Raw genomic sequence first — 26,517 nt, forward strand, 5'->3', positions numbered from 1 at the left:
TCTTTTGTGGAGACATTAGGTTAAAAAAGGAAAGCTTAACCAGAAAATAATCTTACTGTTCCTTCAGAGTAGTGTCCTTAGAAGGACTGAAATTCTACAGAGATAGTTTAAAAAAGCAGATACCTGTATGCAGTAAAATAGCTAACAACAGCACTATTTTATGGTTTCATAAATATTCGTTTTTTTCCCAAAGCCAAGTCTGTCATACTGCTTCTTTAACATTGGGATAATTAATAATAATTAACCCAGAGTTTTTAGAATCTGAGAAATTATAGTAAAGAGAATTAAGGTATTCCACTGATGAAAATCAGCAACATGTGAAGCTCTTCCCTGTGGAAAAATCCTGGTTCTCTTCCACTTGCCTTAAGGTCTTTGTTACAGATGGTTACCAGAGAGGAGGCGGGTGGGGGGATGGGTCAAATAAGTGCTGAGGATTAAGGAGGGCCCTTGTGATGAGCACCGGGTGACGTATGGAAGTGTTGAATCGCTATATTGTACACCTGAAACTAATATTACACTGTGTTAACTAAGTGGAATTAAAATTAAAAAAAAAAGAAGGTCATTGCTTATGGTGCCAGATGATCTGAAGAGTATGCACAGCTCCATTCATCTTTCACAAAAGCAAAGAACTGGAGAAGCGACTGCCAAGATGTATGGTTCCAATAATCTAGGTATGTCAAATTACTGCTTAGCTCCAGAATCATCTCTCATAACATTAATATCTGAATTTATAACAAGTAAGACAAGGTTAAATGATCCTCTTTTATGAACTACAAAAATGCAAGTTTATTAATCTGCTATAGGATTTTCATTTGTGTCACTCTCACATTTACATATCTCATTTGGAAATACTTCAAAAACACGTGAGCTTTAAATAATGACATTATTGAAGGCATCTATTAATATTGTGGGCCATAAAGTCAAAATGAAACTCTCTTCCTTATGTACAATAAGCTTTTCTAATGATGGCATAAAATGGTGCTTAGCCAGTATTACATTTGCCAAGATTGTTCCAAGGCAGAAAGTGGTCTTAACACCAATTTTGAAAGTAAATATTTTGTTACTTGACATTAAATGTACTTTATGACCTAAGATGTATTACTAGGCATGAATCTCACTTAGAATCAATAGAGACTGAGTTCCTGGATCATTAATAAATATAAAAAATTGAAAATAGCATTTTAAATCATTGTAATGTCTTAACATATTTCCTATTTATACCTGCTTGAGGATTGTCAGTAATATTTCAAGTAAATATGAGTAATGCCTAAGAATGTATGAAATACTTTCATTGTCTATTCTTCCAGCATACATGAAAAATACATATAATTGAATAATTAGAGCTCTTTCATTTCTCTTGCCTAAACTCTGACATCACCACTAGGCAAAACTCTGATTAAGCAGATCACACAATTCTGTCCACTGAACCCAAACAGCTCTGGCCACATTTGAAGAATATTTTTTTTTTTTTTCGACATTTTATTTATTTTTGGGACAGAGAGAGACAGAGCATGAACGGGGGAGGGGCAGAGAGAGAGGGAGACACAGAACCAGAAACAGGCTCCAGGCCCTGAGCCATCAGCCCAGAGCCTGACGCGGGGCTCGAACTCACGGTCCGCGAGATCGTGACCTGGCTGAAGTCGGACGCTTAACCGACTGCGCCACCCAGGCGCCCCGTACATTTGAAGAATATTGTAAGACAAGAAGAATCTGTTGTCCCTCAGTGTTTGGCTTTCCCCAAGAGATCATTAGCAACCCAGCTGGTCCTCATCTGCCCTAAAGATATAATTTTAATTGGTTTATATTAATACTGGGTGTACTCTTAACGCTCAATAAATGTTAAATGCACTATTACAATTTGGTTGGGTACAAACCTTGGCAAACAAAACAAAACAAAACAAAAAAACCCCACATCATTTTCACCACCATTTTTGGTCATTATTCACCCAAGTTTACCTTTTCTTTCCCTGTTAACTCAGCAACCTTCCCATTACCCAGGCACCAGGCAAGCTACTGTTAAATTTCTGACAGCTTTTTCATTATAGGCTCTGTTTTTCAAGAGGCAGGTTAACTAAGTGATTTTGATTTGTGCCAAGCGAAGACGTGGAATAGTCACTTGAAAACCATTCTCTTGTTTTCATGGGATTTCATTTGAAATTATCGGTCCTGCTTGATCTAAATGCACAAAAGAAAAAAAAACCCTAAAATTCATGCTGTTTCTCATTCATGCATTGGTATAAATGAGCAAAAGAATAGTAAATTCTGTAACTGTGTCTTTTAAAAAATTTTTATTTTATTTATTTAAATGTTTATTTTTGAGAGAGAGAGAGAGCGCGCACACACAAGTGGGGGAGGGGTAGAAAGAGAGAGGGAGACACAGTATTTGAAACAGGCTCCAGGCTCTGAGCTGTCAGCACAGAACCTAATGCGGGGCTCGACCCTCGAACCTTGAGACCATGACCTGAGCTGAAGTTGGATGCTTAACCAACTGAGTCACCCAGGAACTCTGTGTCTTTTTATTTAAATTCAAGGCTTTCACAAATTAACAAGAACTTTCATACCACGAGGTTGTTATCTTACTGAGAAAAGTATTAACATCTATTTGTTTCCCATATATGAGATAATGGTAAGACCCCTTTACTGTATAAAACATGACCACAAGTGTTATTTGCATTTGTTGAAAGTGTGACATATTTATTGCAAAATAATGTCTTTTTCATCATAAAGAAGAACTTACATTTACTGTAGAAAACTTACAAAATGCAAATAAAACAGAGAAATGTTTAAAATTATCCTACAAATCGTATCATACTGAACTTCAATCTCTTACCATGTCTAGTCTCTTTCTTCCTTGCAGTCTTAGAAGCTTCTTCTGGAAAGCATTCCCTGATGACCCTGCCCCCCTCTTCCACATGGAGCTACCACATTGAAATTAGTTATACCTTGATGTTTCCATATTCTCTCCATCCACTTCATATACAATTCCATGTGGTCTGGCATCCACCCCATTGTTTTATTAAAATGTTTCAGTTGAAGTTTCCAGTAAGGCTCTTTATCATTATCCAAGTACCATTTTCTCTGCCTTCCTTGTCCTTGATGTCTACCACGATTTGCTTCAGGACTGAAAATCTCCTAACCTGGACGCCAGGGTGCTACCTAATTTTGTTCTTTTCTTACATTTGCAACTAACCCCTGTCCCTTGCCTTCACTTCTCTTATTCTTCCCTTAGTTTTCTCTATACATTTATATTGCTTTTATTTGTAAATAGCAGAATAACCAACCGATAGTGGCATTTGTAGTGGCACTACAAAGATATTTATGAATTATTTAACAAGAAGTTCAGAGGTTGGCAGTCCCAGGGCTGGTTTGGTGAAACAAATAGGAAATTTAAAAAAAATCTAGGTTCTTTCCATCCTCTGTTCTTTGCCTGTTAGCAGTGTCTTGTCTCCTAGTCACAAGATGGTCAATTAGCTCTAAGAAGGCAGGAGGCTAAGATAAAAAGACCTTTCTGCTCCTATAGTTCTTGCCTTTAATCAGGGAAAATAATGTTTCCCAGAAATTTCCTTACATCTCATTCACCAGAAATTGGTCTTATGCCAATCTCTGAAGTATTTAATAGAAAAGGGAAAGGATTGCCATGGCTGGCTTAGGCCAATTGTGATTCATCTCTTGGTGCTAGCACAATGCCCCCAGATGCAATCAGACTTAGGGGAAGAAGGAAGAGCCCTTGACTGTGGAGTAGGCCATGGGCTGCTCTGTTTGCCTACTAACTATGGCTGCTTCTTGAGACTTAGTCCTTTTACCCTACAACTCAAAGTCTCTGAGGTTCCATTCATCTTATGCCCCAAAGGAGTTGTGAAAAACAGCTGGGGTGTGAAAACACTCCATAAACAAGAATCTTATTGTCCCAATAAATATACCATATTTTCTCAATGAGACTCACAATTTTAAAATGTCTTCCTTATTTTGTGTGTGTGTGTGTGTGTGTGTGTGTGTGTGTGTGTTGAACCAAAGACCAAATCATGCTAATCCTTCTGGGAAAATTTACCTTCACCTTCTTTCTATCTGCTACCCTCCTTCCTATTCTGGTCTCAACCACTTGAAAGCTTTACCTTTATGGCAGAGCTCTATGTGTTGCTCTTTCTTACCTTTCTTTTGCTTCTATGTGCTTGCTTCCTCTGGATTGATGTTCTTCAATGCCCTTTTTTCTTATTATATACAATGTAAAGTCTACTGCGAGAGCTTAAGTCCTTCAGCTAACCTTTTTTTTCGGTCTAGACCAAATGCCAGCTTCTCCCTAATATGAGCTCTTTTCTTTCTAGTTAGGCTTTTTCTATGAACTTCCACGTCATTCAGTACTCATTCCAATACCTCATCTAGGCTGTGCTGTTGCCCTTAGCTGGAAAGTTGGACTTTGCCTCTTCCACCACGTCAAAAGTGATGCATTACCCAACAAGTGGACCATGTAGGGGTTGAGAACACCTGTAAGGCAGGTTACTTAATTCTTTGGTCTGACTGGCATTCACAAACCTACTCTACGTTGTTTCATCCTCCTGATGGGATTAAAGTGATTTATTTATGCTTGATTAAGTTATAATTCCTTATGTACAATAACCTAGTTTTGTGTAGTTGCATTGAATGCTCATTGAATACTTAATGATTCATTGATTTTTAAATAATTTAAACCACATATACTGTGTTTTTACCCACCCTTCCTCCACCTCAAACATTCTTTTTATTGCATCATCTGCTATTTACTGCTAGGGTCAGGGTAAATGAAAATGAGATGATAGGGTACAGGTAACTGTCTATTTACCTCTTCCTCAGGAGCGGACGATACCTATCACCTGGCTATGATAGAAAGTGAAGTTTGAATGAAATCATGTCAAATATCACAGAAATAATGACTTGGTTACAGAAATTTCTATTCATATCGTCTTATCCTTTGCCCACAAAGACACTAGAGTATATTTTGTTCTCATCTCGATTTTACAAGTTGAGGAAAATGAGTTCAGTGACCTAAGGGTCAGCGAGTTAGCACAACATCATGAAGACAAAAATTGCACCAACATTTTAGGAGAAAAACACGTACGTGACCATTGCTTTCAGAAAGAAATGTTTAGATATGGGGTTTCGAAGACCAGAAAGTCAATTTGTAAACAAGTCGGCTTTACATTTTTAAGCATTTCCATGGCATAAATGAGGTTGGAACTTGAGAGCTTTTTGGTGGAGTAAGAAATGAGGAATTAATCAAAGAGAGGAAGATGTACCTAATGTGTTGTGATGATAAATAGAAAACAGAAGGACTTAAATTTCATGAGTCATTCTGGTCATTAACAGCCATCATCAGAAAAACATCTTCATGTGTAGCTTTATAGGTGCGCTCCGTACAATTACACACTAGCCTATAGTAATTTTTGAGTAATGTGCTGATCTAATTACATTTGGCTTCACAAGTGTGTAAGCATTATCTTTTTTTTTTCTTTTGTCTTGGCTTTAATTACCTTAGTAGTTGCAGGAGTTTTGGGGCTCCATACCAGCTTTTGGTTAGCAGAGTGAATTAACATAAAAGAGTCAATAAGAAATTAACCTACCCTGAATTTTCATTTTTATCCCATTTCACAAAACTTGACTGTAAGACGGGAAGAAAGTTAATTGATTCCCCAGTTCAGAATTCTGTCAACTTGGAAGAAAATGTTAAGCCCAGTATATGAGATTGGGGAGAAGGAAGAAGTCACTTCCCTCCCCAGTACCTTCCTACGTGCAGCCCACGGACTCCTACCCTCTCGGTTTCCCATTGCTTCCCTGCTGTGTTTCTTCTTTTTGGCTTTCCTGTTCCTCCACACACTAGAGATATAAGCATAATGATTTCTGATCCAAGATTGTGTAATATTTTAAATTAAAAAGGGTGAAATTTTGAGTCCCAAACCGAAACAATTAAAAAAAAAAAACAAACTGGTCTCGGTGTGCACAAACTGTCTTTAGCAAATAAACACAAAGCCAAACAGAAATGAGGCAATTAATTACAGCGATGGTTGTGCTCTGAAGCTCAGGGGTTCCTCTATATGTTTATTTCTACGCGGGCTTTGTGTTTCAGTAGGTCATAAATTGTTGCTCATATTTAGAGCAACAACTGGAATTGCGTTGTCCTTTAAGTCCACAAAAGCATGGCTTAATAACAAATATGCCAATGACTTAAAATACTTTATCTTTCTAGATCACTTACTTCGGTCATTACAGGAAGCGTTTGAGATCAGTATCAAGGATGTGAAGGGAGTGAGAAAATAGAACCGCTTCCTTTTCCCCCTTTTCCTTCTACCGAGTAGCAAGAGATCCAGTCCAGGTTTTGCCTCCGACTCTGCCTCTGAATTTCGGCTGTGCTCCGTGTAGCACGTTTCTCCCTCTCCCCTCCTTTCTCCTTCCCTCTAGCCTCCAGTGTCTGTCTCCGGGATTTCTCTCTTCCTATTTCAGGAGGACTCTCACAGGCTCCCTCAGCCTGTGTGAAGCTGAGGTTTCCCCTGGATCCAGTATATCCCCAACACATACCTCCACGCACACGCGTCCCCAAGAACCCCGCGCTCGGCCCGGCACACACGCGCGCACACACACACTCGCGCTCGCCTGTCCGCCTCCTCCCTCCCCGGGAGAGCCGGCGCGCGTTCCCACCTTCGCTGCACCCTCGGGCGAGCCGAGCTCGCAGCGCTCTAGGATTCTGCGGCTCGGAAGTCGGATCGCAGCTCTGAACCCCCATGGTGGTTTTTTAAACATTCCTCTGCCTTCTCTCTCTCTCGTTTTGACTGCACCGTTTTCGATCTGGGGGGCTAGAGGAGCAAAGCGGCTGTTTTCCCAGCCAGCCCTGGTTGGCTTGCCATCCTCCATCTGGCTTATAAAAGTTTGCTGAGCGCAGTCCAGAGGGCTGCGCGGCTCGTCCCCTCGGCTGGCGGAAGGGGGTGACGCTGGGCAGCGGCGAGGAGCGCGCCGCTGGCTCTGGCGGGCTTTCGGCTCGAGGGGCAAGGTGAAGAGCGCACGGGCCCTGGGGTTTACCGAGCTGGATTTGCACGTCGCACCATGCCTTCCTGGATCGGGGCTGTGATTCTTCCCCTCTCCGGGCTGCTGCTGTCCCTCCCGGCCAGGGCGGAGGTGAAGGCTCGGAGCTGCGGCGAGGTCCGCCAGGCGTACGGTGCCAAGGGATTCAGCCTGGCGGACATCCCCTACCAGGAGATCGCAGGTAAGCGCGGGTGCGCGGCCCGGCAGGCTGCAGCCTTCGGCGACCGCACGTCCCCCCGGGCCGCCCGGCGCCCTCCTCCTTCCCCCTGTTGCTGAGTTGTTGGTGTTCACTTTCCGGCAGGGCTCTCCCGTTCGCCCTGCCTCCGCGCCGGGCGGCGGATGCTCCGGCGGCTGTTCCCGCGGGGAAGGTGTGCGTCTCGGCTGCCTCATTGTGTGCACACGCGGGAGCGCCCTCTTTCCCTCCCGCCCGCTCTCCCTCCGCTCCGGCGCCCGTGCGCCCCCTTCGCGGCGGGCTCCGGCCGAGCGGGCCTGGGAGCCCGGGACGCCCGGGGGCGGCCGCGGCGCGAGGGCAGGTCGCCGAGCGGGACGCCCACCCCGCGCCTCTCGCTCAGGCAAACTTGGAAGAACTGCGGCCGCAGTTTGCCCAGCGCCACAGTCTGAGTGGCGCCTTCCCCACTCCCGCCCTCGCGCCGGCGGGGGCGGTGGAGAGTCGCGGAGGGCTCCCCTCGCCGCTCGCTCCGCTCACCGGATCCTTCCGGGAGGCAGAGCGCACGGCGCCCGGGGCCGGGGGGCGGGCGAGGCGGGGGGACCCCACCGGGGGACCCGGCCTCCGCACGTCGGCAGTTCCGGGCCGGTTTGGGGAGTTCTCGGGCTGCAGGTTTCGGGCTTGGGGCGGGCTTTCGCGTTACGGGTCCTCAGTGCTTTCCAGATTGCGGTTGGTCACTAGTGGTTCGGGGGACACCCCCGGCGCGGCGGCCGGACGCGAGCGCGGTCTCAGCCGCCCGCCTGTTTCAGAAGCCGCGCCAACTTAGGCGGGTGGCTCGCCGGTGGGTTTGTCCCAGGGTCCGCGGGCCCTGGGTGGCCCGCCGGCCGGGCCACTAGCATTCCTGCACCGGGAGCCCCCACCCCCTATCTCGGCGCCGGCGTGTGCGGAGCACTCGGTCTCCAACAACTTGTGCAGCAGCCCGAGTGCGTGTTTTCCGGCTCTTAGCTCCAACCGACTCGGAGCTTCTCCGGGGCTCTGTGAATGAAACGTGTCGGGGAGAGATAATCCTGTGGCTGCGAGGCAGCACAGCTGAGGGAGGCTGAGAGAGGCCGGGAGATGCTGCGAGGGCGCGGGCCGCTCACACCCGGCGGTTGAAGTCCTCAGTGACCTCGGATGGTCAAATCAAAACGCTGAATCTCCACCAGCCTCCCTGCGTGTTGCCAAAGAGGTGGTCGATGAGGGCAAAGCTCTTTGCAGAGATCTTAAAACATCCCCGTTTCTATACGTAATGGAATTGGTATTTTATTACGGTTGATCTGCACACCCTGCAAGGGAAGGTTTGCACTTTTACCGAAATGAACACGTTTATATAAATTGAAGCATGGGTGTGTGTGTGTGTGTGTGTGGAGATAGCCCATACACACGCCAACAGCGCCGAGCATTATGTACCGGGAGCCTTTTTCGATTCTGAGCCAGACGTAGCCAGCCTCTGGTGAGTCGGAGGCGGAACCTGTGGTGAATTATAAGTCCACTCTTCTATCCCTGTCACTTCTTCTCCCTTTTCCAGAACTCCTTAATTTGTTAATCAGTGAATGGAGAGCAACTGCCCCCACAGCTCCTTAAGTTTCTTAACTCTCCTTCCTCTTTGTCTACTGTTATTTCATTCTTTTTAATTAATTGATAAGGATCAGCTTTGCTTTTTTCTCCTCCCCAAATCTCAGGGAATTCAACTTTTAAAAGGTTTTATAGCGTGGCTCACTTCTTCGAGGAACTTTTTCTCCTCTAATCTGGGCTTTTTCAAAGTGTATCTTTTAAACACACAGATATTTCCCAGCATGATTTCAGATATGATATCTCAGAGAAGAAAATAGTTCAGTATTTTTAAATTGTTTCGGTATTCTTTAGTGGATTATGGGACTTTCAGGGGACTGCACTCCATCCTTGGCATGACGCAAAGCTCCTTAATATCAAAGTGAAGGTTTTCAGTGTAAATAGTTTCTGTACTCACCATTTACTTTCCTGAGAACATTTCCAGTGGTTAAAATAAATCCTTCAGGAGATTTTTTAACTACAGGGCTTTTTGTTTTTTTCTTCCCCCTCCACCTCCTGACAATTACAGTGCTCACTAATTAGCTATTAAATTCTGAAACGTGCACTTTTGTTAAACTCACTTTCTAGGACTAAAGGGTACTGTTGACTTTGCCCTAACCCTGATGTGCTTTGATGCTGGTAGAAATGGTCAAGATAGAGGTCACTGTGGGGTCAGAGGCACATGTGATAGGAAAACACATGAATTAAAAGATAATTGTGTGTGTGTGTGTGTATATATATGTATGTATGTGTGTGTACATATATATATTCACCTATATATTCAACATGAATTACTCAATGCTACATGTTGTTGTTGGAATACCCACGGAGGAAATATGTCCCATTATTAAAGAAAAACACTCTTTGGCTCTTCCCTAGTTCTGATACTATTTACATTTCATCATCTAGTGTATGGTGGTTATCCTTTCTTTAAACTCCCTTTTCATCCTTTGCCTTGTTTGGACTTTTAAGGGTTTGCCTGAGAAATGGCATATGCCATTAGTCTGCCAGGGAACATGAATTTAAAGGAACTGCTGTTCATAATTTAGATTCATGAGGGCTGTTTCTAATTGAAAGATATTTGCAGGTAGTTTGCCTGGTAAAATAACTGAGAAGTAATAAGGACATTATGCTTCATCATGACATTATTAAAGTTTTACTCAGAACTCACAATTGTGAAATAGTGTTGCCCTTTTCTATTCTAGGATAAAAGGGAGTTCTTCAAACTCAATAGATGAGGGGCTGTGATGGGTAATATATAAAGTTATACTCTCAGAGAGTGCGTGGGAGGCCTTTAAGGGCCAGTTTGCACCATCAATCTTCACTCAGTGCTGATTTTAAGCCATCCCAGGCAGATCAGATAGACTATCTGTCCTGTTTGAGAGACCTCCAAAGGGGAAGATTCGCGAGCCCCTCTCAGCATCCATTCTGATACTTCATAATTCTTGTGGTATCGAAATATTTCCACATAACTAGCCCAAAGTCTTCCCAGTGTGCTTGCTTATTTTCTCCTGTTCTGTCTTCTGGGAAGGGATTGAGCAGTGAGTGGGTCAAGTTCTTTGTTAGGAGTGTTGTTTTGATCAAAGGTAGATATGAAACATTCCAGTCTTTCTTTGAGCGTCCATAATGTTATCTCATTTTCCCAGCCTGACTCCTCTTGATGGCTCTAAACTCCTAAAAGAACTCAAGAACTGAAAAGACCATCTGCTTCAAAGACCAGGCAATTCAGGGAATGCTGTTTTATGCTTACTGGGCCACTATTTTATGTCTTGAGCCTTCTTGCAGTCGTTAATTATAACCCTTTGGAGCTGACTAGTGGTGACTTATTGGCCTACATGTCTACTTTTTCCATTAGTTATCTAATGCAGTCGTATTTAACAATCCCTCATGTAGAAATTACTATGTGCCCAGCCCCTGTGTAAATATTACCTGCTCCTAAAAACATTAAACATTGCCTTATTGACTCCTTTTGGTAATTTTGTAGATATCATCATTATCCCCATTTTATAGATGGAAGGACTGAGCAACACAGAAACTTAAATAATTAACTTGCCCAAGGATGACTCCGCTAGAAAGTGGTGAGACTAGAGTTGCAACCCAGGCCATCAGTCTCCAGGTACTGGAGTCGTAGATTTAATCCTGCCCCCTGACATTCTGCATTTGTTGAACGAATGTGTGCAAAATCGGTTCTTTCCTCACCAATAGGTATATATAGCCTGGTGTTACCAGTCACCAGGTGTATTGCCTTATAGTTCATGCTGAATAGTTTCCTGTTTACTTGCAACATCAACAATTTTTCAAAATCACTTTGAATTTGAATTTTATGTTCTCGGGAATTGGCCATGCTGCCGTCACTAAATTGTATGTGTGTGTATGCATTTCCCTGATTTTTTAATTGTATCTATGTAGTTACATAAAAGGTGGAAACTAAAGAACGTGTGTTGGTATGTTTCATCATTCTGGACCTAGTGGTTAGTGCAACAAAGTTTGCTGTAGGAAGTTATCATAGGGTAGTGGGAGGAGGGAAGCTTATCTCCACTGATGAGGAAAGAAGTATCGTTGTTTTCTCAGTATTTTGTCCCTTTTTGTGTCGCAGGTGTTTGGAGAGTTGGGCTACAGGTGGATAATAAAGAAAGCTTTAAACTTTTTCCCATCTCTTTAATATGAATTAATCTCAATACTCTAAAAATCTATTTCAAAATTCTATTCTATTCAAATCTATTCAAATCTACTCTCAAATCTATTTCAAAATTCTATTTCAAATTAAGAAAGAATATTCTCTTGTACTCTGCCGATGTACTAGTGACTTTTTTAAGTTCTTTATTGTTGTCAAATTTCAGAATATGTAATGCTTCATGTCACCTGGTCTTTGTACAACAGTCCTTTCCTTTCCCTGCTGGGTTTCTCAGGGAACCTGTCCTCCCTCCCTCTGCACCTCCCCCCCCCCCCCCAACTAACTTAATACATTTGCCATTACTACCTTTTTTTTCTGATTTTCATGTAGATATCGTATTAACATAAACAGAAAAAAAGTGTTTGGCAACTTTACTCTTTTACACACACATTAAATACCCTAGTTTGAAATAAATTATTTAATTTCCACTTAACTGCCTGCTTCATAGATTTCTAATTTCTTTGCCCTCTCTGTAGTTAGCTGTCTTTAAAATTCTTTCGAAGAACAGTGTGAGAGGTCTAAGTGAGTTAGCTGAACTTCAAATGTATTTTGTGTTTTGTTTTTTTATGATTTGCCAAGTCACTAGATTTCTAAAAGAATCGCATTAATTCCAGGTATCAAGGCAGTCTAAACTCTGGGCTATTAGGCGTGCCACTCGTTAAACTCTTGATTTGGGAATTAATTTTAGAATGATCCTTGCAAACAGTTATCTTAGCTGATTTAATTAGAGGATAATATGTCATCATTGAGAACAAGAGTTCATTTGAGTTGACTGATACACTTTTTTACATAAAACTCACATCTTTAACTGTACCACATGGTTAATAGCTTGTGAGTAGAAATGTAGGCCGGTATCAAAAGTGATTTAAAATATACAGCATTATGTCCTTTAAAGTATTATAGTATAAACATTGCATTGTAATTTATGTAAGAGTGTGACTAATGTTCTTTTACGATTATGGGTGAGTTTTATGAACACTTACAAAATACAAAATTGAGTCCTTTTAAACCAAAGTGACCTACAATTCAGTCACTACATTTGTACAGAAATATGAGTTTAGGATAGAAATTGTAGGAAGGGAAATGTTGATAAAATAATTTATTAGCTTAGTCTTAGCTTATATTTTAAGCCTGCAAAAGACTTTCTTCCCCCTTAATTCACATCTCTCAAAAGACTTCTGGCAAGGCCAGCTGTCTTGACAGTATAAACAGAATACTGAATATTCTTATATTCATATGCTTGTATATGTCTTTGCAGACCAAATTCTGCTCTACTAAATTCTTGGTGCTTATATATGTCTTTGCAGACCAAATTCTGCGCTACTAAATTCTTTAGCTGACATGTAATTCGACTTTGCATAGTTTCATAGATTTCTTCAGTATTATTCAATTTTCAGTTATTTACATGATACTGTTTGAAAGTGTAATGGACTCCCTGGGATGGCATATTTGTAAATAAATGGTTTCATAGCAGTAAGTCTTGGTAAAGATTTAAAATTTCTAGTAGTCCTGAATGGCAGTATTTAAGAGCTTTTAATAACCTCGGATGAAAAATATTTTTTAAATGAATGTACCAGTTAGTAACAAAGAAAAACAGAAATCTGATTCCACATTTACACGTTATCCAGGTTGTCGATTTATTTTTATAACTCTTTCTGTATTTTCTTTAGGCATTTCTTTTCCCCTCATCCAGTGAATATTTTTTGTATGCCTACTATGTGTAATTCACTGGGCCAGGCACTGTATATAGGACCACAGGGGATTTTAATCGCAGCAGGGAAATGGAAATTAAGGGACCACTCACAATCAAGGGCTGAGATACCAGCACTGTGACACAGTATTTAATCGGAGCATCTGATCTAATCGTGGGGTTAGGGAATGCCTTCTTGAGGAAGAGCAGTGGGCAGTGGGCTCAGGAGGACTTAGTATCTGTGTGGTTAGAAGACCCTGAAAGCATGAGAGGAGTTTGGAAGCTGGAGAAAACAGCCTGTGAATAGAAAGGGTGTGAGAGAGACCAGAGAGCCTGTGGGCCAGGTTAATGACTTGTATACAGTGTTCAAAGATGGCCCATGCAGTGTGACCCTATGGTTTACTTTTTCATCGCAGATACGGACCATTGGCTCTAAAAGCTGTGGGTGCTTAAGTCAAGTTTTTATGCATCTGGTTGTTTTAAAGACAGCCCAAAGAAATTGAGTTTTAACCAGTTAGGGCCTGCCTGTTTTGTGTATCCTGCAAAGCTGCGTAACACCTGCCTGCTAGCCATTTATAGGATGAACCTGGGGCCTAAAAGAAACCAAGACAAACAAAACAAAACAACAACCGAAAATCCAAGCTGCTGCCCTCTCCACTCTAAGGCTGAACAACATTGCCTAGATACTTAATCCCCTTTCCCTCTCCAGGAGTTCCTGAGCCTTCTCCCCTTCTGGTAGTGGCTACCCTCTGTTATGTCTACAAGGCTTCAAGCTATGAGGGACTTCCCCTCTCAGGCAGCTTGTCAAAGTGCAACCCAAATAAAGCTCTCTGTGTCTGGCTGCCACCTCATGGTCCTGTCTCTTTCCTTAATCAGCCCTGAAATCCTGGAGCTCACTGCGCTGACCTTGGCCTTCAGCCTAGGGCAGTGAGAAGCTATTGAAGAAGTGTTTCAATCAGGATTGGACTTGATTTGAAATGTTACTTTGGTCTCTCTCTAGAGATGGCTTGCAGGGGAGGAAAAGCAGATACAGGAAGAGGAGGAGATGTTAGCTTGAACTAGAGCAGTGCCTGGAAATGGAATGAAGTAGAAAGACTCAAGAAATATTTAGAAGCTGAGTGAAGTAAGTCAGATTGAGAAAGATAGATACCATGTGGTGTCACTTATATAGAATCTAAAAAAACGAACGAACAAAACAGAAACCAGATTCTTAGATGCAGAAAACAGATTGGTAGTGGCCACAGGGGAGGAGGGGCAGGGGGCAAGACGGTTAAAGGGGATCAAGCAGTACGAACGTACAATTACGGAATAAGTCTTGGGGATGTAATATGCTGCATCAGGAATATAGTCAAGGGTATCGCATTAACTTTGGAGGGTAATGGATGGTAACTAGACTTATTGAGGTGACCATTTTGCAGTGTCTACAAAGGTCAAATCACTATGCTGTACACCTGAAACTTATATAATATTGTATGTCAATTATACTTCCTTTAAAAAAAGAAATATTTAAGAGGTAAGTTTGGTATCACCAAAAGACCATTAATTAATCAAAAGTCATTCATTGGATATGTACTATGTGATGGACAGTGAGTACGAACTAGTCTCTGTATATGTGAAAGAGAGAGGTTCAGAGAGAGCAGCATGCATCCCAGAAACATTTTTGAGTTTACAAGGCCATGTAAATAACTCTGACATAGTTTATGTGTGCTTTTTAGTGGAGACAAAACTCAGTATCATTAAACCAGCATAGGATTGTTAAGAGTATCAGTGTGACTGAGAGAGATTTCCCAAATGGGGGGAGGGTGGTGAGTTGTGAGTTGTTAACTCACAGTTCACTTTGAGTTGTTAACTCAGAAAGTATAGAGTTTTCAAAATATATGTAACCAGCTGTGCCACTTTGAAACTTAAGTCACAGTTGTGTGGCCGAGAGAGAGATTTCCCAAATAGGGTGGGGTGAGTTGTGAGTTAACTCTCAGAAAGTATAGAGTTTTCAAAATATATGTAATCAGCTGTGCCATTTTGAAACTTAAGTCACAGGTTTTTTGTCCTATGGGAATGTAAAAAAATAACTTAAAATTTTTACCAAAATGAAGAATTAAATTGCTACTTCACTCCCCAATATTTAAACAATGCTATGTCCATGGCATAAGTACCAAATATGTTACTGGTTGTAATGACCGGAATCACAAAATGAAGAGAGTTATTTGACCTTGCTGAGAGGAAGGGGTAAAATTTAATTTGGAGGATATTAGTCAGGGTTCTCTAGAGAAACCAAAGCAATAGGATACACATATAGATATAGGTATAGGTATGAGGAGATTTATTATAGGAATTAACTCCAGAGGTTATGGAAGCCAAGAAGCCTCATGATCTGCCATATGTGAACTGGAGACCCAGGAGAGTGGAGGTGTAAGTCAGTCTGGGGCTGAAGGCCTTGGGTGGGGTGGAGTACTGTGGGTAGTATAAGTCTCAGATTCCAAGGCTGGAGACCTCGGAGCTCTGATGTCCCAATGTAGGAGAAATGGATGTCTGAGCTAAAGAAGAGTGACAGGGAATTGGTTCTTCCTCCACCTTTTTGTTCTGTTTGGGTCGTGAAGGATTGAATGATGTTTCCTTACCCTGGTTACTCCTTCTACTGAATCACATGCTAATCTCTTCCCATAACATCCTTACAGACACACCCACAGATGTTTTACCAGCTCTCTGGGTGTCCTTTAAGCAGGTCAAACTGACACAAAATTAACCATCACAGGGACATTGAAGGATGCATAGCAGTTGACAAACACTCATGAAAGAAGAAGGCGTTTGGGGTGGGGTTAAGTTTGTAAGGAAAGTAGTACGTTTGGAAGATACTACAGAAAGCAATCAATTAAGAATTTGTGAGAAGCAATGTTGAACAGAGTAGGGTTGTATTTTTGATGGGCCTTGAAAACCCTAGCCTTTATGTGGCAGGAAGTAGGTCATCATTCTAGGTTCTTGGCAGTGAAATGACAAGATGAAAGTATTGTTTTAGATTGGTCAAGCACTATAAACAGGATGGAATAGTGTAGGGATTATTAAAGGCCCAGGAGGCGGGAAGGAAGATAGCCAGGGGGCTGATTTAGATACTAAAGCCTGAGATGCCAAGGGCCAAGATGAGGTTAAGAGGTGAGAAGAAGGGGTGAGTGAGGTCAGCAGGGAAGAGGCAACATTAAAAAAAAAAAAAACCTGAAAAACTTTACTCCTACTACTCAGAAGTTCCAATAAAAGGGTTTAAAGAAGACAAGCCATTGAAATTCTTGCCTGAGATCATCTGTGTCATTTAAGATACTTTTGGCAGCAGGTCACAAAAAATCCTGAATTGGCTGTCTTCCACAATCAGGGAAAGCCATCATTTCACATACGTTCCAATACAGAGCAGTTCTACGTGTGAGAGAGTGGGAAGTTAACACTATCATGAGGGTCTTGGGTTCTCTCCATCGTTTGTCTCTGCTTTCCTCATTCTACAGGTCAGCTCCATTACAGAAAGAAGATGGCTGCTGGAATACTAAGAGCCAAAGCTTCATTATGATGCCCAGAGGTACACAGTAGGGCTATTTCTTCCCATGTTTATCTCCTCATTGACGAGACAGATTAACTCAGAAGTCCCCCAGCAGATTTACCCAGCCTCTCATTCCAGAATTGCTTCCTGTGCTGGTGCCTGGAGGAGAAAGGAAAAGATCATGGCTGTTGACTTGGACCCATCGTGGCTACACCCTCAGACAGGGGCTGATGTTCACCTTCCTTAAGTATATGGCCATTGAATTGCTTGGGTAATATTCCTAAGAATCCCCAGGAATTGAGGGTAATGGAGAAGTTGAGAAGAATTACTCAGATTGTCTGAATCAATTACGTATTTGGCGTTCTTACTTGAGTCCAGTATTTCTCAACTCTGGCCAGCGGTGAACTGACACATGTTTAGCAGTTGGCTTTCAGGAGGGTAGGGTGTGGGAAGATCTGATTTGTAGCATTTGCCAATTTCTGTGCTATGTTCCCACCATGACGGATTTCAAGCCACTAACAGTTTAACAACCAGCTTACAAAATTCCTGAAAATTTAACAGCTGGCTCTTTTGAGTTGGAAAAAGCCAGGGCTGTCCTGGAATCATGTGAGGTAGCATTAAACAACAACAACAACAACAACAACAACAACAACAACAAAAATTGTGCTCCGTCTTTAGATCCTCTGATTTAATTGGTCTGAGATAGGGCACTCTTTTTCCTGGCCTGCTCCCTCCCTCCTTCCTTTCTTTTTCAGTTTTCCCTAGTATTTCTGATGTGCATCCAGGAAAGGGAAGCAGTTAGCTAAAGCTGTGCTTCATAAACTTTATCAAACATCAGAAATGCAGGAGGGCTTGTTAAACACTAGTGCCTCGGCCCCACCCCCAAAGTTTCTGTTTTCATTGTTCCTGGGTAGGGCCTGTAATTTGTATTTTTTACAGATTCCCAGGTGATGCTAATGCTGGTCCAGGCACCATCTTGAGTCTCTGGGGACCAAACTCTGGGTGCATTCACTGTGGTTTTAAATTTTTTTTTTTTTCAACGTTTATTTATTTTTGGGACAGAGAGAGACAGAGCATGAACGGGGGAGGGGCAGAGAGAGAGGGAGACACAGAATCGGAAACAGGCTCCAGGCTCTGAGCCATTAGCCCAGAGACTGACGCGGGGCTCGAACTCACGAACCGCGAGATCGTGACCTGGCTGAAGTCGGACGCTTAACCGACTGCGCCACCCAGGCGCCCCTCACTGTGGTTTTAAATACAGGTTTTTGTCAGGGTAGACAGTCAAATTTGCGCAATGATTTCTGTTATTTCTCATCTTGATTTTAAGAATCTCAACCCACAAAGTGTCTCTGATTCAAATTGCATTTCACTCGTCCTCCTCCCCCATTGCCTCTGACTTCTTTCAGATGCTCGCTTTGGCCACTGGGGGGACTAAGGGAAAGAGAGTGGTTGGAGCGGTTCAATCCAGAACTACCTACGCATGGAACAAAAGGGCCCCAACTCAGCTGCAGGCGCATATCTGCTTGAGTAGGAGAGAACCACAACATTGCTTTAAATGGGAACTGGTTGACGTTTTCAGGTTTTTTTTTTTTTTTTTTTTTTTTTTTACTGTAGGATCCCAATTGTTCTTTGCTAATGTGACAGGCTCTCTTTGGGTATGGCTCCTTTCTTTGGGGAGGTTCCGATTCAGAAGATTTTTGGGGAAGAGTGATTCCGTTTCCTTGCTCCTTCTTTGAGCTGTTTTTCCTGGACTAAATGCAGATCTAGCCATTTTTTCTTGACCTCTAGACTCTTATGCAAGGAGACTACATTTGGAGCTGGTCAGTCTTCATTTTTATACACATTCAATTAAAGATGTAGCATAATACATTCAGGGCATGCACACCTGTGTTCTGTAGGCTTGATTGGCTGGTGTGTTTGCTCCTTATTACAGTTCTTGGATTTCTTGAGAAATTGGCTTCCTCTTTTGTGCCCCCAGGACAGCTGAGATTAGCAAGGGCTAGTGCTCCTCAGCTGGATTTCAGAGAACTGGAGGTGTTTCCTCTTAAGGTTGCAGTAAGGTTGAGGCAACTATTTTCTTTGCAAAGAAAGTACTTTGAGGTCTGCTTTTTAAAATGAATAATTTTCAATTATTTTCTTAATGGGTCAGAGTAGCTCGAAGTCAGTTGCACCTTTGAAATGAACTTGCTTCTATGCTTTTAGATTTATAGAGATTTTTAAATGACAGGACTTAACTTTTTCCTGAAAAAGCAAGAAAATACTTTTCCCCATACTTTAGCTGTTTGCTTATCCTATTTTCTTCTAAATCCCAATGATTGGGAGTTTTTAAAACTTAAAAATGATGAAATTTAACATGCCCCGCATCTTTTTTCCTTTTTTACAGCAAAAGGTTTAACAAATGGTTTTGAAGAATTTAAATGATCTTTGACATATTGGGAGCTCTATTTGGAAAATAAGGTATTAATAATTTGGAAATGTAGGATTCTGAGCACTCCTTGATCTATTACAGCTTTTCCTCTAGCTATATATTTATATTGAACTTAGGTAACATAGTTTATTCTTACTTTTACATTATCAAGTGCTAATGTGTGAAAGGCTTTTATTGTACTTTTACTACTCATTTGATTATGTGGTGTCTTATTTAATATTCTTTCACAGACTTGGGGGTATTTAGACATCAGGAGGTCAAGTACTACGTTAAAAGCATAGGCCAGTTTTTATATGACTGCAATAAAGAATATATTCATTTCACTTATATTACCACATGGCTCTCATAAAAAAAGGTCAGTTTCAATTGAATATAAAATAGGTTACAAATGGCAAATCTTATGTCATCAACAACAAAATTATTATGGATAATTCCTTTTCAATGACTCCCTTCCCTTCTTTAAAAAAATAACTTGAAGTTTTCATAAAATCATAGATCCTTATGATGTGTTTTGAACAATAGACACAAAATTATATAAATCCATTTTTTTCTTTAGTCAAGAACACATATAATCACACTGAAATTCCAGTTGAAATAGCAATTCAAGTGCATCACAGATTCACAGCAAAAAATTCCATGAAATTATACTTTTTCATTTTGTTGTTATATTAATTTAACAGATTAACTTTGAATCAATTTCTCAGCCTGGGGTTATTGATGTACAGATAAATATTATTACAAGAAGTTACATGCAAAAATGTAGGCCGATTGCTATGATTTAAGAGTGGCAGTTTATTCTTATCCAGAACATAGTAAATTATAGAAAGGTTTTCAGTTTCTCCAAGGGTTGACTATATATAAAAATACAGGTTGTAATGATCTTAATTCTGTGTGGTAACTAAGGCTGCATTTTATAACCGGAATGACAGATTCCTACAACTGAAAAACCTATACGCATTTTAAAGTGAATTTTAACCTTCCTTGCCATTCATTTGGGTAAAGTACAACTCTTGACAGGCCATCGTTATTCCCCTGAAATGTTTATTTTCAAAAGTGTGACCTTGTATTTGAAAAAAGTTTGTAAATGCTCTGTGTTCTGAAAGGCTTTGAAACAGTATTATTTGGGAAAAATGAGCCTCGCTCACAACTACTATAATCAGGAAAAATAGAAAGATGGAATACGAATCAGCGAGAGCAGCCTGTTCTCGGATCCACGGTTCCTAAAGCTATCTTCTTTCAGGGCGACGATTCGATTCCCATTTTAACCTAATTAAGCAGTCGAGAGAACCAGTGTCCTACGAGATAAGCCCGGAGGCTCCTGGAAGCCCCGGGCTGCTCATTACCTCCCAGGCACTGCCAGGGAGCCGCTGCCCGGGACTTCTGGAAGGTGCCACGGATGCCCAGAAGGAGGCTCTGGTGTGCAGCGCCAGCCCGTAGGTATACCACCTTCAGCCACATTTCAGCCCTGTTACTGTGGAATTGATTTTCACGGCTCGTGACAGAAGCTGTTTTCAGCCTTTGAAAAGGAAGTAGCTGGGGCTGATCCTCCTAACACAAACAGCAAATTGCTCTGTGGCTTTCATAGCATTGGAGGTCTGTTACCTTAAGGTTCTAATGGCCTTTTAACAGTGTTTCCAGCTGAGCAGCAGATGTAAAGGATACTGAACATTGAAAGCACTGTTCTTTTTTTTCCTCCTCCCTGAAAGAATCATTTTTTACAGATATTGTACCAACACCGTATCCTAGGACCTATTTGGTGGCATGTTAGATTTGAAAGATGGAACCAAATCTCAGGTGAAGTCTTGTCAATACCGTCGGCCCGACCAACCTTCCTGGGCTGTGTGTCCCCATGTTCCTGCTCATCAGGAACCGGGATTGTGTCACCATTAGTAGGGGCCCATTTGGTGATATCTCATCAGGGAGAAAAAAATAATTAATGGAACCCCATGAAGCCTTTAAAAGTCCTGATACTTATTTTAAGTTCGTTTTCATCCTAAACATTTCAGAAATAGGCTGCAAACAGTGCGTTCGCCTTTTAGAATTCTATCCAGTCTCCCTTTGTTTTGCCTTTCTATTGTTTTGGGTGTTAGTTCTCTCTTTCTGTTGGTTAGGGTATGAGATGTTCCTGAAGGAGAGCTATGCCTTCCCTGCACAGTGTCCTTGAAGGCCTTTAAACGAAGCTTTGGTCTGTTGAAGAAGGGTAGCATTTCTTGTGGACTTTTGAGGAAAAAGTTAAACATAACTGAGGGACGCTTGTCGAATTGGACGTTTTTTCCTTTTTAAAACATAAAAATTTCTTTTCTTCAAAAGAAGTAGGGGCGCCTGGGCGTGGCCCAGTCGGTTAAGCATCTGACTCCTGGTTTTGGCTCAGGTCATGATCTCATGGTTCATGAGTTCGAGCCCTGCATCGAGGTCTGTGCTGACAGCGTGGAGCCTGCTTGGGATTCTCCCTCTATCTCTGCCCCTCCCCTCTCTCATAGGTGCACTCTCTCTCTTTTACTCAAACTAAATAAATAAACATTTCAAAAAATAAAAAAAATAGAGAAATAGCATATCTTTTGATTTCACTTAGGTCCAAGCAGTGCTTGTATTTGAGCTTTCCAGTGGTAACTCTGCGAGGTAAGAGCAGAACAGCCATGCCAGTGAGTCCTCACCCCTCACTCCAGGAACTGACCTGTTTTGAAGCTTTTGGAGGGACCCTTAGGAAGTATGTGAACTGCCACCATTTTCCCCCAAAGTTGAAAATACGCGTAACTTGAAACGCTACAGTGAACAGGTGATGTGACTAGACGCGCAATTCCTTCCCTTTTTGTTCTTCTTCTTCCTCCTACTCCCTCTCTTGTGCACTCACATAACCCATGAGAAAAAAAGTATTAGCATGGTCTAGTATTTAAAATTTAGTGTGGTTAGTTTAGCTCTTCTAGGTAACAACGTGTGGGAAGCTTGCTCTGGCGCTGTGGTTAAGCAGAGACTGGCTTTGACTCCCGGCTCTACCGCTTAGCTCTTTTGAACCTGTCCCTGCCTCTATTTTGTCCGTGAACAGGGATAATAACACAGAGTCCCTACCACTCATCGTTGTGATTGTATTAAATGAATTAACATTTATGAAGCTCTTAGAATAGCGGCTGGCATACAATAAAGGCTATATATGTGTTCCTCACATAACAAATAATAGATAAGAAGATCAATCCCTTGATGAGGGTGGGGAGTAACAAGGGAAGAAAGGGGAAGAGTGAGTTTCTATGGGCTCCTCCCATCTCCAGGGCTAAGCCTGGCCTGTAGGCACTGCTAATGTTTGGGGTTGGCCTGCCGTGTGATCTGCTCTTGTGCAACTTGGGAAGGAACCGGTAGCCCCCTTTCCTGGAGTACTCACCCTGATGTTGGATTTTTCTGGCCCCGTAGGCCTCCTGAATCACTGGTTTATTCCTCACCTGGCTTCTAGAGCTTTGATCACCTTCTATGGTGGGAGCGTGACATGCTTTCTGGTCTGCAACTCAGTGGCATTCTGAATCTACCCAGGAGGGCACTGGAGACCACTGGGCCAGACCTGTGTCCCCCCGCCCCCCAGGTGTGGGTGTAGCCCTCCCTCTGAACGTCTTTGCCAGCAGTCCACCAGGCAGTCTCTTTACAGATTCCGAAACACTTAGCGCTAGGAATCCCTCTTCTCTGTGGCTTTCCTGTGCTGGTGGGAAGCTCCGAGAGGAGAAACCCGGAAATGTGGAGAACCTCCCTTCTTCATATAGATCCCCGGGGCAGGGATGGGTTTGCTACCTGTCCTCTTTCCGGCTGGACCTCAAGCCCTTTATCCAGGCTTGGAGACTTGTCACCAAAAGAGGTCAGGTAACAGACACTCATAGCTTTGGAGGTGGAGACAATATATAGAAGACAGTATATTGAGGGGCAGACCAAATCGAGCCTGTGAAATATTTGCAGAATATTATCCTCATTACACACACAATGTGGAATCTTCCGAGGCATCTCTACGTTATCAGGTGAACTGGAAATGACATCAGTTCTTTGTTTATGTGGGAATCTTCGTGATTTCTGGCAGATGGCATCATATGGGAGCAAAAGCTCTTAGTTCCTTGTTTTGTGCTTACTCATTGGTTATTTTGATGTTTTCTTCACCTCCTTGAACCCCAGTGTCCTCATGCATATAAAGGGACAGTAAGATAGCCTGGCTCATGATGTTCTTTGTGAGGGTTAAATCACATAATGCGTGTGAACAGACTGACAGAAGCCTCCAGGAAATGTTAGCTCTCCTTTTCCCAATTCCCTCCTGACACATGTATCGTGATGAGAAATCTTCCTATGTCTTATTCAGAAGAGGAGAGAAACCTAGTAGGCTGTAATCCCCGCTGTAAGACTTAGTCATTTTTAATTTCCTTTTATGATAAGCTTCTGAGAGAGAAGCTCTTACAGAACGTTAAAAGGTGATCTTGAAATGCTGGTAAGTGTCAAATAGCAAATCTTTTAAAAACATTTTCTTTCTCTTCTTTTTGGTCTTCTTGGAGCTGACTGTGAAACTTCTCTTTTATGCTGTTCTCATAGGTTCCTGTTGTGCATACTGTCCTCAAGAATGATGTATCTGATACATGGCTTTATTTTACTTTCCTTAAAGCAGGGGTTCTCAGACTTGAGTGTACATCAGAATTATCCAGAAGGCTTATTCCACTGTGGGCTGCTGGGTCCCCTTCTGGGAGTTTCTGATTTGGTAGATCTGAGATGGAGCCCACTGCCCTGGCGATGCTGAAGCAGTAGGTATCTAGGCCACACTTTGAGAACCACTGGCTTCAGGTTTAAGCCTCAAACCATCAAAGTCGACTTCATTCTCCAATAGCTTGAGAATAAATTTCAACCATCTTGGTTTGACATTCAAGAACTAAAACTACTTACCTCGTGTCAAGCACCCTTCCTCTAGAAATTTCTGTCTCAGGAAACGTTTTTCACTAAACTTACTCTTCTTTCTGTGTCTCATTGCACTTGCCAATACTCATGACAGTGCTTGGTCTGTTCTTTCCAGCTTTCTCTACCAACTAAAAAGCAGTTTAGGTCAAATTATTCTTCACAAAGTTGCCCTATTACCCAGTTCCTCTTTTCTCCTTCTAGCCATGCTTGTGTAGTATTTGTCTGTTGGTTTGGTAATTAATCAAATTGCGATCTCCTGACTCTTTTTAATGTTTATTTATTTAGTTTTATGAGAGACAGAGAGGGAGAGCAAGCCAAGGAGAGACAGAGAGGGGAGGAGAGAGAGAATCCCAAGCAGGCTCCATACTGTCAGCACAGAGGCTGATGTTCGGCTCTATCTCATGAACTGTTAGATCGTGATCTGAGCTGAAATCTAGAGTTGGATGCTCAACCTACTGAGCCACCCAGTGCCCCCGCCATCTCCTGACTCCTTAAGTTGTTGTCTTAAATCATTTAAAATTGATCACTTAATTTTTATTTCCCAAAATTGCCTACGTAATATGTGGTAGCTGATGGCACTTAAGTATATATTTGTCCTTTCCAGAGCACAGTGCTTAAGCACAGTAGGTATTCAATAAATAACTGACCACTCCTTGATTGGACATAATAAGAGACTTTTTTTTTTTTTTTTTTTTTTTGGGCCAGGCCTCACTTAAAGACAACGTTAAGTAAGATCAAAATTAAATGATGTAACATGAAGACACCCTTATGTTTTCTTTGAAAGATTGTAGCTGATAAATCCTATTAGGTAAAGCCAGTGGAAATCAATTCATGGACATATAGACCAGAGTTTATTGTGTGGGTCCTGCAGTTTGTTGCTTTCACTTTGTTTTAAAGCCTACTGTTTCTCTCAGGGAAGCACCTACTATATATAGGTATATGTCTATCAAAATGTTTTTTCAAAATGTGGCATATTTTAGCTATCACTGACAGCAATTTTCAAATGCCTGAAAAGATTAGAGAAGTTAAATGTAAAGAGTACTATAAATTGCAGTGACATTTCCTGGGAGATAAAGAAATTGATAGAGAGGAAAGTTAGTTTAAAAAGTCAGGCCTAGGGATAAAGCAATCAAATCGTACCACCTTTGGAATGATCTATTTACGATGGAGGCTTTGAATAATAAATTGTGCCACAGGAATGCTCATAGGAACCACTTGTAATTTTCTGAATTCCATTTTAAGCTGTTACCAACCTGGACTCTCTTACTTATTGTATCAGTTCTCAGGTCAGTTAAAATTTATTTTTAATTACTTGCTTGAAGAGCAGCACCCACAATTTCCCTGCCCTTGAGGCACACATAGAGTACTGCAGGCAGATACATAGATGATTAGTTTCCATATGATGTGTTGTGATAAAGGCCTACAGGAAAGCAGGGTGAGGTTGAGGGCAGGTAAAGGTAACCCATCAGAGGGGGAGGGAGAGAGGCAGGGAGTCAGAGAATAGGGAATACTGGTTTTCTTCACCACAATAATCTGTTTCTTATACAGGATTATATATGTTATACATGTTTTTACATGTATACATGCTTATACATGTTTTTTCATGTATGTGGCTGAACCCTAATTTTATAGTAAATAGGGGAGGTTAAATTCCCCTACCAAATAGAAGATCGTGCCCCACGAACTCCCTAAGAAATGGGTGGCTCTGCTTTTGCAAAGGGCATCAGTTGATCTTTGTTGAAGCGAATAGAACATTCATCCGTCCCTGGGAAATTGTATATAGACTGCCAAACATGGTGTTTAAGTCCAAATCATTTTAGCTTCCATGTTTTAATAAAAATTTCCAGAGCAATGTTAGGAAAATAGCTACATTTATCACCTACGATCATTCCTGCTACAGGTGTAGTTTTAAATGGCGATAAGCCTACTATTTCACGCACAAACACTCCTTTACAGACATTAACCTATGATTGTGCTGTATATCTTGACAGGTCATAGACTTCATAGTGACCCTATTCAAGTAGGTATGGTACATGGAAATCGACATATAAGTATTTTGATGGTCAAAGATGACATGAATAGTGTGGTAGCGTTTTGCCATAGGTGGTTAAAAGGAACAGTTTGTGCTGTGGGTCCCTTTCACCGTTGTGCTTGCATAGATGGTGCCCTAAGTGGTTCTAGCAGGAGGAAAGGTGAAGCCAAGTTGGCTTTATGTGCCTTGTGATGATCTGACTTGGTTGATATTTTAGTCTCTGTATTTTCCATCAGGTTCGAAACTGTGAACGTTTAAACTCTTGAGCTGTTGCACGGTTTGCCTATGAAGATGTTTTAAGCAAGTTCTGGCATGATAAAAAAAAAAAAAAAAATAAGAGAGGATGCCCAGATGACAACAAGCAGCAAAATTCCTCCTTTACATAAAAGCCTCCATTCTCGTTTGTGAAGCAAAATGTTCCCTCTTAAAAGTAACAGCTGCAAAAAAAGCAGGAAGGCAGAA

At 41.8% G+C, this 26,517-nt stretch overlaps 1 protein-coding gene across 2 annotated transcripts in view; it reads left to right on the forward strand.

The window, feature by feature from the left end:
• Window positions 1-6,298: 6,298 nt before the first annotated feature.
• The window catches only part of GPC6 (glypican 6), a 1,119,539-nt gene continuing 1,099,320 nt past the window's right edge, over window positions 6,299-26,517 (forward strand). The window contains exon 1 of one of the 2 annotated variants that reach the window (XM_045480598.1): window positions 6,299-7,228. In XM_045480598.1, the coding sequence (XP_045336554.1) occupies window positions 7,069-7,228 (160 nt within the window). In that variant the 5' untranslated portion in view covers window positions 6,299-7,068. The remainder of the gene's footprint in view (window positions 7,229-26,517) is intronic. The other variant, XM_045480590.1, reaches the window with a different exon arrangement.

This window comes from Leopardus geoffroyi, chromosome A1, assembly GCF_018350155.1.
Source record: "Leopardus geoffroyi isolate Oge1 chromosome A1, O.geoffroyi_Oge1_pat1.0, whole genome shotgun sequence".
In the NCBI taxonomy this organism is placed as follows: domain Eukaryota; kingdom Metazoa; phylum Chordata; class Mammalia; order Carnivora; family Felidae; genus Leopardus; species Leopardus geoffroyi.